The sequence below is a fragment of the Emydura macquarii genome, unplaced genomic scaffold, assembly GCF_026122565.2.
Source record: "Emydura macquarii macquarii isolate MOO-44397 ecotype Brisbane River unplaced genomic scaffold, CSIRO-AGI_Emac_v2 contig_2473, whole genome shotgun sequence".
Classification (NCBI taxonomy): domain Eukaryota; kingdom Metazoa; phylum Chordata; order Testudines; family Chelidae; genus Emydura; species Emydura macquarii.
The window spans coordinates 20,092,894-20,106,833 of record NW_027132610.1 but is presented as its reverse complement, the minus strand read 5'-3'; the positions used below and the strand labels follow the sequence as shown (position 1 = coordinate 20,106,833).

The window sequence follows — 13,940 nt, the reverse complement described above, 5'->3', positions numbered from 1 at the left end:
TCAGATCTTCCACCTGGTCCTGGCCGAAATTCTCCTATACAGGGCTGAGTTGCCCAAGCTAAAGGGGGCCTCTTCCTATCTCCTCCCACAGTTTGGTGGTGTTGCAGCTGGGACCAGCCTCGGGTCCATCTTCCGCCAGGGCAGCCTCCCTATCTGCTGCCCATGTCTGCCTGCCTATGAGGGCAGCCTTCTAGCCCTGGGTCATAATCCAGGTTCCCAAGGCCTTATCTGCCCTTTTTCCCCTACTTGGTCTTCCTGACCCTACCAGTAACGGGGAACAGGTCCTGACCTATCTCAGAGAACATCGGGGGATGGCTATCTGGTGGTGATGACTCATTAATTTCTGGATTCCCCCTTTCCTTCAATCCTCTGATGAGAGTAAGCTTCCAAACCACGGCAAATCTCTCCCTATGAGTACAGGAGCTTAGGGAACATCCCCACTGTCACTTTGGTGATGTTCTTCTGAACCTCGATATTTATCAGGATAACAACTAAAGACCCCGAGGACGTCACCCCCGTGAGTTTGGCCTGCATCAGCTGGCTACACTTCACTAATTTCCCCGAGATGAGTGTGACAGCACTCCCGGAGTCCACAAGCACCATGGTCTCTACTCCATTCAGCCTCACAGCTTTGTACACTTATGTGCAGTCATTGTGACACCCATGAAGTGGATTAGGGCACAGGGGTCTGCCCAGTTTCCCAGATTACACTGCATGAGCTCCTCGGTGTTAGAACACTGGGCCACTATGTGTCCCAACCCCCTGCATGTGTAACACCTTTATTTAGCCCTAGGCCTACCTCATTCTTTGGGACAGGGGGTCTGGCCCCATTGTCCTCTCCACCCAGATCATTCCATCCCTGTTTGGCCTCCTGCTGGCCCTCAGCTTCTCTTCTTCCACCTAGTCCTTCCCGGGTTCTCAGTCATCTAAACTCCAGGAACTGGGGCTGGTCACTTGACTCAGAGCAAATCTTCTCTGGGTGGTTGGGAAAGCCCCTGGGCCATCAGTTGTCTTTCTACCAGTGGAACCACCTCGTTGGAAGAAGAGAGGGCGTTCTGACCTACCCATGTATGGAGGGCTGGTGGCAGTCCCCTCATGTATCAGTCTATGACCAAGAGCTCCAGGAGCTCCTCTGGACTATGGACCGTGGGGTCACAGCCACTTCTGCTCAAGGTGGGCGACGCCGAACAGTTGAGATCTCAGAGCCTTGTTCCCTTGGTACCTCCATTTGTGATATCTCACCAGCACCATTGTCATCACTCCTGATCAGGTCAGGATCTCCACTTTCAACTGGGGATAGTCAGACGCAGTTTCTGAGGACAGGTCGTGATAGGCCTTCTGGGATTCCCCACACAGGAAAGGGGCAAGGAGGCTGGCCCATTGGTCGTGGGGCCAAGTCTCATGCAATGCGGTTCTTTCAAAGGTAAGGAGGTATGCCTCCAGGTCATCCTCCACAGTAATCTTCTGCAGATAACTAGTGGTCATCAACACTCGCATCCCATCGGACCCATGGGCTAGGATGGTCAGGGTCTTCAGCTGGTCCACCATCTCTCACAGGACTGGTTCTAGGCCACCTGCTTCATCAGCAATAGGTTGGTTGGTTGTTGTAACCACACAGATTCTTGCTAGGTGGTCATCTGTGCGCTGGTGGCCTCTTGTTCAGCCACTGTGGCCTGTACTAGCGCCTTCACCATGTCATCCATTATGGTGAGAATTCTTTTTGTTTGTTTAGTCCACTGTGCTGAACAGCATCCCACTCCTGACACCAGTTATGTCAGAGCCCCTTCTTTGCCTCAATGAGTCCAGTGCTTCCCTGTAGTGGTGAGCCGGGGTATACCTTCATCTCTCAGAATTTTCCCCCTCTATAAGTTGGTGAGGAGAGACTTTTAACAGGCTCCAGGCAGGTCCCCAATTGGTCTGAGGTGCCCTCATTAACCGGGAGTAACCCGTTCAGTTACCAAGGGAAGAGAGGCCTCCTGATCCTGGGGCTAATATACCTCCCCAATAGTACCACTCTCCTGTAGCTGTCTAACCTAACCTTGTCACAAAAGACAGGGAGTAGATCCACTAAGCAAGGAGGTGCCACTTTTACATAATCACTTTTCAGGGAAGTACTACACCTTAAAAAAGGCATCAAAAGAAGCTCCGTAGGTCTAGCTACCTTTCTTCTAGAAAAATATACTTCTAATTTCAAATTTTGTACATTAATAGGCAGGCTAAAAATATAAAACATTTGAAATGTGTATGGAATCTAATTATATAGAGGTAAATAAATGCTCCTTCTATTCTCTTCCCAGAACAAGAAATCCCAAATAAAATTAAAATGGCACACTAACTATTGCTCAGTAATATTACATATGCAGATATGAAGACATCAATTTAACAGCAATTCAAAATGCTGTATATGTCAAATGAATGAATTACAGCTACTCTGAAAACTGTAACTTTGAATTTCTTGATTTTATGCATTTAACATCTCAAACATAATGAGATTAAACATATGTTAAGGACTTTTTATTTGTCTGATGTGACTTTCATCCTATGCTCCATAGGATAATCTATTATTTCCACTTTATCATCATCTCACTTCCCACTCTGTCCTTTTTCTACTCATAAATTAAAACAGAAGCAGTCAACTTCATGCTTGTTTGCTGGATCTTCCAGTGTGTTTGTATATCACTTAACGCAACAAGGCATTTTTCCTGATTGGAGTCTTGTGTGCTGCCAATGCACAAACAAATAATAGTACAGTATGGAATTATGGTTGTGCAGGGGATCACATATGTGAACAGTTAATTTAAGAATTGAATCCAATGGGACTACTCACATGCTAATTCTGGGCATTAGATTGTAGTATTTAGCCTATGGTCTTCCAATTCTCCTTAGCAACCCTGCTATGTTTCTCACAAGCAACATTTAGGGCATTCCTAGAATACAGTAAATTTATACTACTGGCAAGTTGTCCCAAGAGTACAGTAGTGAATTATGGATTAGATTTTCCAGTTTAAGTGGACATTTTGGTAAGGTTAGGAACATAGGACTGGAAGAGACCTTCTGGGTCATCAAATCCAGACCTCTGATATCAAAGGCAATCATGTCACACATTCTTACCAAGCTCAATCTTAAAACTAGTTAAGTTGTTTACCCCCATTACTCCTACAGAAAGGTTATTTCAGAACCTCACTCCTTTGATGGTTAGAAACCTCCTTCTAATTTCCACACTAAATGTATTCATGGCCAGGTTATACCCATTTGTTCTTGTGCCGACACTGTCCTGTATCTTAAACAGCTCTGCTCTCTCCCTAGTGTTTGCCACCCTGATGTATTTACGTAGAGCAATCTCTCTCTCAGCCTTTCTTTTGATTGATCTGAAACCTCTAAATCAATGTTATTCATCAACTGGATTGGAATATTGTAATTTAATTATGTTTAGATCAACGCATGGACCTTTTGTCTTCATATTCATTTCTATTCATTAGTAAAGGTCCACATACTTTAGGATGGTCCATTTCAATTACCATTATTCTAATTCAGTGGAGGAAAGAGATCCTGCACTTCCCCCTTCTCTTCACCTTTAGAAGAGGCTCAGATAGAACACCTTTCAACTCATTTCCAAGAAAAAAGGAGTACACTTAACACCCTCCCCACCATACAGTAAAAAAATACTTTACCCTAAATATTTGTGAGGAAGATTTACTGTGGGCCCAAATCCTGCAAGCTGTTCTGAATAGACTCCTACTCCTGCACAGAGCCCTCATAGAGTGACTGGAGTTTCCCCAACTGAAAGGGGATTGTGCCTTTATCAAAATCTTTTTTAAAAGGTTTAATAAAAAATACATCCTAGTCTCTAGATATCTGCATCAGCGAAAGTATTCTTTCTAAAATATTACATTTTAGTGTAATTGTTTAACTTGTCCTTTAAAAAAAATGTAACAAGGTGCCATCACTTTAAGAACTATTTTACCTGTATATTTTTCAAGTACTAGTGATGATCCATCGGTAATCACGTGTCTTGTGTATTCTTAGAAAGTCAGATTACCAGAGCAAGATTACTGTTGCTGAAAAATAAATACTATACACTCAAAATAAGGCAGAGAAGAAAAAACATTTTAATCACGTTACAAATATAAATTATGAATATTCAAGAACTGCAATTACAGAAGGAAAATACAATTTTAGCTGTTGCAGATGAGTTATCAAAGAAGCTCATCTACAAATCTTAAAATATGCATAAAACAATTGAGATGCCTTACTTTAAACAAGTATCCAAAAGATGTTGGTTTGCATACTAGTTTTTGTTACTTTAAAAAATAACCAACACAAGGGAACGCCTAAAGTTTTATATGCAGAAAAAGATGATCTATGGTTTAAGATCTAGTAACATTTAACATTCAGTTTTTCCAATAAATAATGTAAAATGGGAGGGGGCAGCAAACTTTATTCTAAAGACTCAGTTCTTAAGCGAACACACCAGCATTTTCTATTAATAACAGGAACACATATACAACAATATGTATTTCTATAATATATTTTAGAGTCTCACAAACACTTCTATCTGGAACCCAACTACAATGGCCCATGCCAGAGCCAGCCTATTCTTGTGAACGGAGCTTAGGCCTGAGAATTCCTGAGTTCTAATCTTGGGTTTGCCCTTGACCCACTGGTTGGCCTTGCACAAGTTACTTATAAGGCCCTTCTACATAACAGATGATTGAGTTTGGGGACCCAAATAGAACATATTTTCAATTTGGAACATAGAAGAGCATTTTACTGTACATACTTGATCAGGTCCAGTGGGCTAATTTCTATTTGTAATGTAATATATTTCTATAAATGTCTACGTGTGCCTTCTGAGCAGAGTTTTTTGGTATACAGTTTAGTCTTTCTTTCCACTTATTTGGAGTGTTTGTGAATCCCACTGATCACACCCAAGGGTCTGTTTGGATGGTTCCTAAAACATACAAGATTGTAGTTTATTTATATAGGGCCTATAACCACTGGTTGAGAGTTGGGAGAGAGAGGAGTAAGAGGAAAAAGCCATAATGAAAGGCCTATTGAGATCCTTAGACAGGGGCCATGCCTCTATTCCAGAACTTCATGATTTCTATGCAGCCTTTGATCATGAAGTGCTGCTAGTTTGTATAAGGTCATGGCAGGAGTGGATAGAATAGTATTTGGGTGGTTTCATTCATCCCTAATGAACAGATCACAGAAAATGAGGGACACATGCTCCTTTCCTAGAACACTCATTTTTGGGTTCCCTTTTCAATATTATCCTGCCTCTTCAACATACAACATGAGAACACTTGAGGAGATGGTGAAATAAGCTGACAACATACAGCTCTTCATCTGTTTCTTCACTGATGTAACATTTTCCCATTACCAAGATATTCCAGAGCTTGGAAGAAATAAACAATTGGTTGAAGAACAACTAGCTCAAACTGAATCTTGCCAAGATAGAAGTGATGCTATGAGAAAGAGAGGGAAAATGTGATAAACTTACTGGAACAGTAATGTCACCCTTGACTGAGGGCATCCAAACATCAACCATCAAGGAAGTACAAAGCCAGGCGGTCGTTTTGAATTCCTTACTGCTACTGGACAGACTGCATCCATGGCAAGGAGTCAATAATTCACAATCTCCATTGGCTGTCTATCCCTTTCCAAATTGATTTTTAAGGCAGTTTACAATATGCAGTTCACAGGCTACATCCAAGTTATTTCAAAAGCCACATGCTCATCCTTGACCTTGCAAGACAGCTACACACTACAGGGATACTACAATTAGAATGGCCCAGGGGTAAAACAGGCTTAGGGGCACAACCTATTCCCCCCCCCCAGACAATACCTCAGCTGCAGAATATCTTGTCAGAGATCAGATGGAGCCCAATCCTGACTGTGTTCAAATGTAAGGCCCTGATCCTACTTTTGAATATATGGGCTGATCCCTGTGCATAGCTCCACTGAAGTCAATGGGGGTTTACACATGATTTTAGGGCTTGAACCTGCAACTTATTGTAAGGCTCACCTATCTGAAAAAAATCTTTCCTCAGGATGAACCCGTAGCTAAGGAAACCGAAAGAAGGTGGGGCATGGGTGGTGGAGGGGAAGGAAGAGAGAGACAGAGTGAAAAAAACAAACAAAACAAAATAGGCATGCACCAGGAACAAGGTCGACTGTCAAAATATTGCCCTTTAAGGCATGCTGAGTGCTATCACTGTTTTACCACATAGGCTATGTCTACACTTGGAGCTGGGGTTGTGATTCCCAGCTTGCGTAGACATGATACCATACTAAAAACAGTAGCATCGCCACAGTGGAGCAAGCAGGGGTGAATGGTGTCATGGGCTCACTGCCCTGTGTACAAACCCCCCTGAACCCTGTGGTCACATACTCAGGGTAGCTAGCCTATTTTTAGCATGATATCTTGATGAGAGCTGGTGTGCATATGTCTGGGAATCACATACCTAGTTCCAAGTGCAATAGATACTGCTAAGACAGGCATGTTAGAAATATCACAAATATATTAGAAATGATTTGAGGATGTTAGAGGCAACTAATGTTTTGAATGTAAGAAATCACAGGCCTGGAAGAGAGCTAAGAATAAGATTTTAAAACTCAGTGTTGGGAACACCCCTTTTTTGGTTCTTTCCTTTCTTTTATGGTTTACAAAGAAATGATAGTTTGTGGTGCTATATTTAAGGCCAGAAGGGATAATACTGCTTAAAAAAAAAAGGTTTTAAAGAGTAAGGGTCAGAGAGGTGATTTAAACAAACTGATTTTCATAGCTAGACCTGTGGGTAGCAGAAACTGAGATGGGGCAAGTTTTTTGTATTCAGAGTCTCCCTATTCCTTCCATCCTCATTCTACTGACCAATCATCCGGGAACTCCCCAGATAGCCATGAGTTTTCAAAGATAATGGCCAATGGCACTGCACTCACATCAGCCAACTCCCTCAGCACCCTCGGATGCATTGCATCTGGCCCCATGGACTTGTGCATGTCCAGCTTTTCTAAATAGTCCTGAACCTGCTCTTTCACCATTGAGGGCTGCTCACCTCCTTCCCATACAGTGCCGCCCAGTGCAGGAGTCTGAGAGCTTGTCTTGAAGACAAAGGCAAAAAAAACATTGAGTACTTCAGCTTTTCCCACATCATCTATCACTAGATTGCCTCCCTTACTCCGTAAGGGACCCACATTTTCCCCAACCTTCTTCTTGTTGCCAACATACCCTGTAAAAACCCTTCGTTATCCTTCACATCCTTTGCTAGCTGCAATTCCGATTGTGCTTTTGCCTTCCTGATTTCACTCCTGCATGTTCGAGCAATATTTTTATATGCCTCCCGAGTCATCTGTCCAAGTTTCCACTTCTTGTAAGCTTCCTTTTTGTGTTTAAGCTCACCCAAGATTTCTCTGTTAAGCCAAGCTGGTTGCCTGCCATGTTTGCTATTCTTTCTGCATATCAGGATGGTTTGTTCCTGTGCCCTCAATAAGGTTTCTTTAAAATACAGCCAGCTCTCCTGGACTCCTTTCCCCCCCATATTAGCCTCTCAGGGGATCCTGCCCACCAGTTCCCTGAGGAAGTCAAAGTCTGCTTTTCTGAAGTCCAGGGTCCGTTTTCTGCTGCTCTTCTTCCTTTTGTCAGCATCCTGAACTTGACCATCTCACACCATCCACTTCTACTTCTCCTACCAATTTTTCCGTTTGTGAGCAGCAGGTCAAGAGGAGCTCAGCCCCTAGTTATTCCTCCAACACTTACACCTGGAAGCTGTCCCCAACACTCTCCAAAAACTTCCTGGATTGTCTGCACACTGTTGTATTACTCTCCCAGTAGATGTCAGGGTGACTGAAGTCCCCCATGAGAACCAGGGCCTGTTATCTGGAAACTTCCGTTAGTTGTCTGAAGAAAGTCTCATCTATCTCATCTTCCTGGTCTATTAGCACACACGCACCACTACATCACCCGTTGCTTTCGTGTCTAAATTTAACCGAGATTCTCAACAGGCTTTTCTCCAGTTTCATACTAGAGCTCTGAGCAGTCACACTGCTCTCTTATATACAGTGCATCTCCTCCACCCTGCCTGTCTTTTCTGAACAGTTTATACCCATCCATGACAGTGCTCCAATCATGTGAGTTACCCCACCAAGTCTGTTATTCCAATCACATCATAGTTCTTTGACTGCACAAAGACTTCCAATTCTTCCTGCTTATTTCCCAGGCTTCTTGCATTCGTATACCAGCACCTAAAATAACTGGCCAGTTACCCTACTTTCTCAGTAGAAATCAAGAGGCCTCCATGTTGTACCCACCTCCTTGTGCTTCCTCCCAGTATCCCACTTCCCTCAGTTAGGTCTCCATCCCCCAACAAACCTAGTTTAAAGCCCTCCTCACTAGGTTAGCAAGCCTGTCTGCAATGATGCTCTTCCCTCTCTTCGTTAGGTGGATCCCGTCCCTTCCTAGCAATCCTTCTTCTTGGAACAACATCCCATGGTCAAAGAATCCAAATAAGTCCTCTCTCCGACACCACCTGTGTAATCATTCATCCACAATTTGATGGTCCCTACCTTGGCCTTTTCCTTCGACAGGGAAGATGGACAAGAACACCACTTGCGCCTCAAACTCCTTTATCCTTCTTCCAAGAGCCACACGGTCTACAATGATCTGCACAAGGTCATTCAAGGCATTGGTGTCCACATGGAGAAGTAGGAAGGTGTAGTGGTCTGAGAGCTTGATGTGTCTCAGCAGATTCTCTGTCACATCCTGAATTCTAGCTCCAGGCAAGCAGCATACTTCTCAAGTTTCTTGGTCTGGATGGCAGATAGATGACTCCACCCCCCTTAGGAGGGAGTCCCCAACGACCACCACAACCCGTCTCCTCCTCTTGGGACTGGTGGTTGTGGAATCCCCATCCCTAAGACAATGCATCTCATGCCTTACAATCAATATGGTATCCTTCTGATCCCTTCCCAGATGACTCTTCCAAACCATTCTCTATAGTAGTACCTGTGCAGAGAGCCTGAAAACAGTTGCTTACCTCTTTCTGCATTGGGAGTATATGGGTTCTCCTCTTTCTTCTTCTCAAGGTCACACACTACCAATTTTCTTCCCCATTCTTCAGTCCCCCCTGCACTGCCCTCTCTGATTCTCCAGCACTGTGCCCGCAGTACCAAATCCTGACTTCTATCCAGAAAGTCTTCATTTTCTCTGATACAACATAGGGTTGATACTTGGGTCTCTAGTCTTTTAACCGTCTCTTCCAATATGGAGACACGCTTGCACTTCGTACAGACGAAGTTGCTTCTATCCTCTGGGAGAAAGACAAACATTGCAAGTCACAAGAGCTGATCGTTCCCTATCCATATTACCTTCCTTCTAAGAGCCTCTTCAGGTGTATTTACTGCTCACAGAAGCCTGAAAGATGAAAAACTCTGTGGGAACTCCCCAAGGCAAACTCTTTCTCTTTGCTTCTCCTGTTTGCAGGAGGAATATTGCCAACAGATCGAGAGAGGTGATTATTTCCTCTGTTCAGCACTGATGAGTCTACATTTGCACTACTGTGTCCAATTTTGGGCCTCCCACTACAGGAAGGATGTGGACAAACTGGAGAAAGTCCAGCGGAGGGGAACGAAAATGATTAGGGGGGCTGGAGCACATAACGTATGAGTTGAGGCTGAGGGAACTGGCCTTATTTAGTCTGCAGAAGAGAAGAGTGAGGGGGGATTTGATAGCAGCCTTCAACTACCTGAAGGAGGGCTCCAAAGAGGATGGAGCTAGGCTATTCTCAGTGGTGGCAGATGATGACAGAACTAGGAGCAATGGTCCCAAGTGGCAGTGGGGGAGTTCTAGGTTGGATATTAGGAAAAACTTTTCCACTAGAATGGTGTTGAAGCACTGGAATTGGTTACTTAGGTATGTTTTCCCCCATTGGCAACATTTTTCCAGTTGGCAGCTGTTTTATGCAGCTTCATTTTTTTCCTTTTCTTTTTTTTTCTTTTTTTAAATTAAATGTACATTCCTGGTTCTACTACTTGAAAATGCAAACAACTATATTGTTTTTACCCTTTAATCTTATTGGCAAGCTAGGCTAATTAATAAATATTATTAAACTTTTATGTTTTTTTTAATTACTTGTTCAAAGCATCAATTCAATATTAATACTTACTCCTATTTGAAAAGTAAAAAGAAAAATTTGATCCTCTGTTGCTTTAACGTTATTTCAAATTCATATAAGACTTCCAGAATCTTTAAAAGAATTCAGAGATGCTCTGCATGGGCATAGATGTCTGCTAATGCACAGCTCCCTGGACTATCAGGACCTTCGTTTTCAAGGACATGGCTGCTTTAATTCCAGATGCCACGCTTCAAACTTCAAATTTAAGTTGCCACTGGTTTGGAGGAAAATAGATTTTTAGGAAGGTCAGTATTTCAGTAAAATACTATTGCAAGTCTGTGCTATGTTCTGAAGATTTAATTTACTTTTTGTATCAGGACATTTCAGCTCTCATATAGTCTGTCAATAGTTTAATTCCAAAAATTCCAAATGTCTAAGCCCTGCAAAACCTATACTCAGTGGGTGAATCACTTCAAATCTGAATTTTTTTCTTTAATCATATGATTAAAGTTGTCTTAGTAGATATTCATTGGACAAATCTATCTATTTTTACAGTGTTAATTAGCACATGTACTGATCCTGTGCAAAATCCATAATGACTTCAGTGGGAGTTAGGTAAGCATAAGAGCCATAGAACTGCATAAGGCAGTGGTTCTCAACCTTTTTTTCCCCGAGTACCACTCGGGCCAGGTACAGTCAGGTCAAGTACCACTTGACCCGACTGTACCCGACCGAGTACCACTCGGGGAAAAAAAAAGGAGGGGACTTGCGGCAGGGTTTCGCGGCGGCGGGGAAAGACGGGTGGCGGGGTTTCAGAGACCATGACTTTCCATGACTTTCAGAGACCTCTGTGACATTTTCTGCTTCAACCCTAGGGTGGCAGGGTCAGTGCTGTCAGTCAATGGGGGGCCCTGGAACTCCAAGCCCTGGCCAGCGGGAGTCCTGGAGCTCTCAGCTGCTACAGGCAGTGGGGGGCCCCGCAGTTCTCAGATGATGCGGGGAGACCTGTAGCTCTCAGCTGCCCCTAGTACTCTTGGGCAGCAGGGGCTCCGGAGCTCTCACACTACGAGCAGCGGGGTGACCATAGCTAACGCTGGCCTGCAGCTCTCAGCCATCCTGGGGGGACCCCACAGCTCCCAGGCAGTCAGGGGGACCCTGAGCACCTGAGCTGCAGCGAGGGCCCCAGAACTGTCAGCCGTGACTGCAGCCGGTGCTGGACCCCTCCTCCTCCGCAGCAGGTCTCCAGCTCTCATCCCCCCTCCCCATTAGGGCTTTTAGTCATCCCCATCTGTCCATCCCGCCCACCCACCCTATTATTTTTAGTAAAAATCATTGACAGATCACAGGCTTATGTTAATTTTTGTTTATTCCCTGCAACCTGTCCATGACCTTTACTATAAATAACTGTGACTAAATCTTATCCTTAGCTATACCACTGAAGTCAGCAGTGTATGTGCTTACTTCCCTCAATGGCAGGCATCTACTCCCCTTTATCACGGTGGTGTGCAATGTCAGAATCTAGCATGAGCCTTTGAGGCTAAGAGCTTACCCAGATATATAAAAAACTGGACATTTTTTAGAGATAACAGAATTACATCAAAAAGGATTTATTTTGTTTGTGTGGAACAGTTGAAATTTCTCATGCTTCAGGGCACAGGCCAGACTCTAAGCGAGGAGTAAGACGACTTCCCCATGAGTAAATTACTCCCTAATTTCCCATTTGAGGATTTTGTTAATATTCTCCTAAAGTATCTAGCACCGGCCAGTGTCAGAGGCAGATGGGCTACACAGTCCATGGGTCTGATGCAGCATGGCAATTCCTGTTTTCCCATCTCTGATCCTGGACTCTGCAATAGCAGCAAAGTCACAAAATGCATTTCCAGATGACTGTCAAAAGGTTTATCCTCTTCTGGCAGACTGAGGCCAAACCTGGCTATTGTAATCTAGCCCTCTGTGAGATTCAGGCTGGACCACACCACTGCCATAACTGGGCCAATCGTGAAGGCCTAGTCCCACAAGACAGCTACATAATGCAGACACACGCTTCATGTGAGCTGCCAATCCAAATGTGAGACCTTGAGTCCTATCTACAAAATCCCAAATGGGCAGAGGCCCAGCAGCCTCCTCCACCACCCCCTGAATTGTTCGGGAAGGCATAGATGCATTCAGGAAGCGCTACAACCGCTCAGATCCCAAGTTACTGGGTTCCCACCTTCCTTAGCAGGAGCAGAGAATTAGGCTGAGCGACCCCAGAGCCCCCCCAGCACCGAGGCAGGGTCCTCCGGGCCTCCGCAGCACACCGCACCTTGGAATTGGGATGCAGGTGGTTTGGAGGAGCGAAATCCGCCAGGCAGGGGCGAGCCCTTCTGCGCAGTGCGCCAGGCACCTCAACATCACGGGTCAGAAAACAACAGCCAGGTGCGGCACCTGGCCCCGCGGGGCCGCTCATTCACCCTACGGCCCAGCGCCAGCCACAGCGACTCTACCCTCGCTGAAAGGGGCGCGGAGCCACTGACCCCTGACGAAGGAGGGAGACTCCCGAGGAAGCTCTACGCAGCCGCGCCGGAGCAAGCGGAGGCCAGGCCTGAGCGACGCGGGCTGTTAACGGCGCCTGCCAGCCTGCCTTCCCCCGGACCGGCGCCACTAGCGCGGAAGGGCTCGCGCGTCCCTCCCTGCCCCGCCGCCGTGGCCGCTCCCCCACCCGCCCTCCGGTGGCGCAGCAGCGGGCGGCTCGAGAGGGGGGCGGGGAAACGTTCCCGGAGCGTCAAATTGAACGTTCCGAGCGGGAGTCACGCGCTCCCCGCGGTAACAGCCGCTCTGCCCCCGCCGCGCGCCCTCTTGCACAGCGCCTCTCCGGGCCGGGCCGGGCCTCGCCCCGCCCCGCCCCACAGTTCGAGCCAGGGCAAGGGGGCGCGAGGCGCTTGCCGGAGGCCCCTCCCGCCCCCAGTTTACCTTCCTCTCAAGTGGCTGCGGCCCCTCCTCCTCCCGTCAGTAGTGAGACCAGGCCCGGTAGGTGCCTGGCCGGCTCCGCTCGAGCGCCTCCTCCTCAGCCCGCCGGGGGGGGGCGTTTTGGCGCCTCCTCAGGAATCACCTACACACGGCGGCTGGCTGAGAAGAGCCTCTCAACCCTCTAGTCCGAGGCATCGTCATCCTCAGGGCAGGCTGGCCTGGCCCGGCCTAGCCCAGCGACTGCCTGCGTGCGGGTGCAGCCCCTCTGCGCCCCCCCCCCCCGAGCTCTGCTCCAACAGGGAGGGAGCAAAACAGGCGAGAAACAGCCTGTGAGACGGCTACCTCCTCCTCCTCCTCCTCCTGGGCTCCAGCAGCCGGCTCGGGGATGGCTGCTGGCTCCCTCCCTGCCCCTTTGCCGCCCGCTGCTGGGGGCGGGGCACAGTCAGCGCCTCAACACGTTCCCCCAGGCCCCTGCTTGCCGGGTGGAAATGGAGGGGTGAAGCATGCACGTGTGTCTCAGTCAGTCAGGCGCCACGTGGGGATGGAAGTGGGGGCTACAAATAATGTATTCCCCCAAGAAACAAACTGCTGCCGGATGCTTTTTAAGGGAAGCAGCGTTGGGAACAAGAAATGGGAGGGGCACTGCCTTGGGGGACGGGGTAGGATGTAGGCCTGTGATGATCCAAGTGTTTAGGCAGTGTCTAGCCCCAGCATTTAGGGTGCCTCAGTCCCAGCTTCCTGCGCCATTGAGAGCCATAAACCCTTCACTCGGCTGCTGCCCAACCCCAAACACATGTAAACTCACTCAGCACCTACATTTTTTGCCATTAAAGTTCCCTAGGTGCCTCTGGACATAGGCACTGCTGCCTTCCTGTAGGT

The 13,940-nt window shown here is 46.6% G+C and overlaps 1 protein-coding gene across 8 annotated transcripts in view; it reads right to left on the bottom strand.

Annotated features, from left to right (window-relative positions):
• Positions 1-13,621, bottom strand: part of LOC137163066 (RCC1 and BTB domain-containing protein 2) — an 83,294-nt gene extending 69,673 nt beyond the window's left edge. For 5 of the 8 annotated variants that reach the window (XR_010922620.1, XR_010922621.1, XM_067563106.1 and 2 more), the window contains exon 1: positions 2,828-2,929. Coding sequence is in view for 3 of the 8 variants with exons in the window: in XM_067563106.1 (XP_067419207.1) it covers positions 2,828-2,844 (17 nt within the window). In the remaining 5 variants the exon portion in view is untranslated. Of the gene's footprint in view, positions 1-2,827; positions 2,930-3,964; positions 4,059-5,339; positions 10,689-13,064 lie in introns of those variants that run through there. The other 3 variants (XM_067563108.1, XM_067563107.1, XM_067563110.1) reach the window with 3 other exon arrangements.
• Between the last annotated feature and the right edge of the window lie 319 nt (positions 13,622-13,940).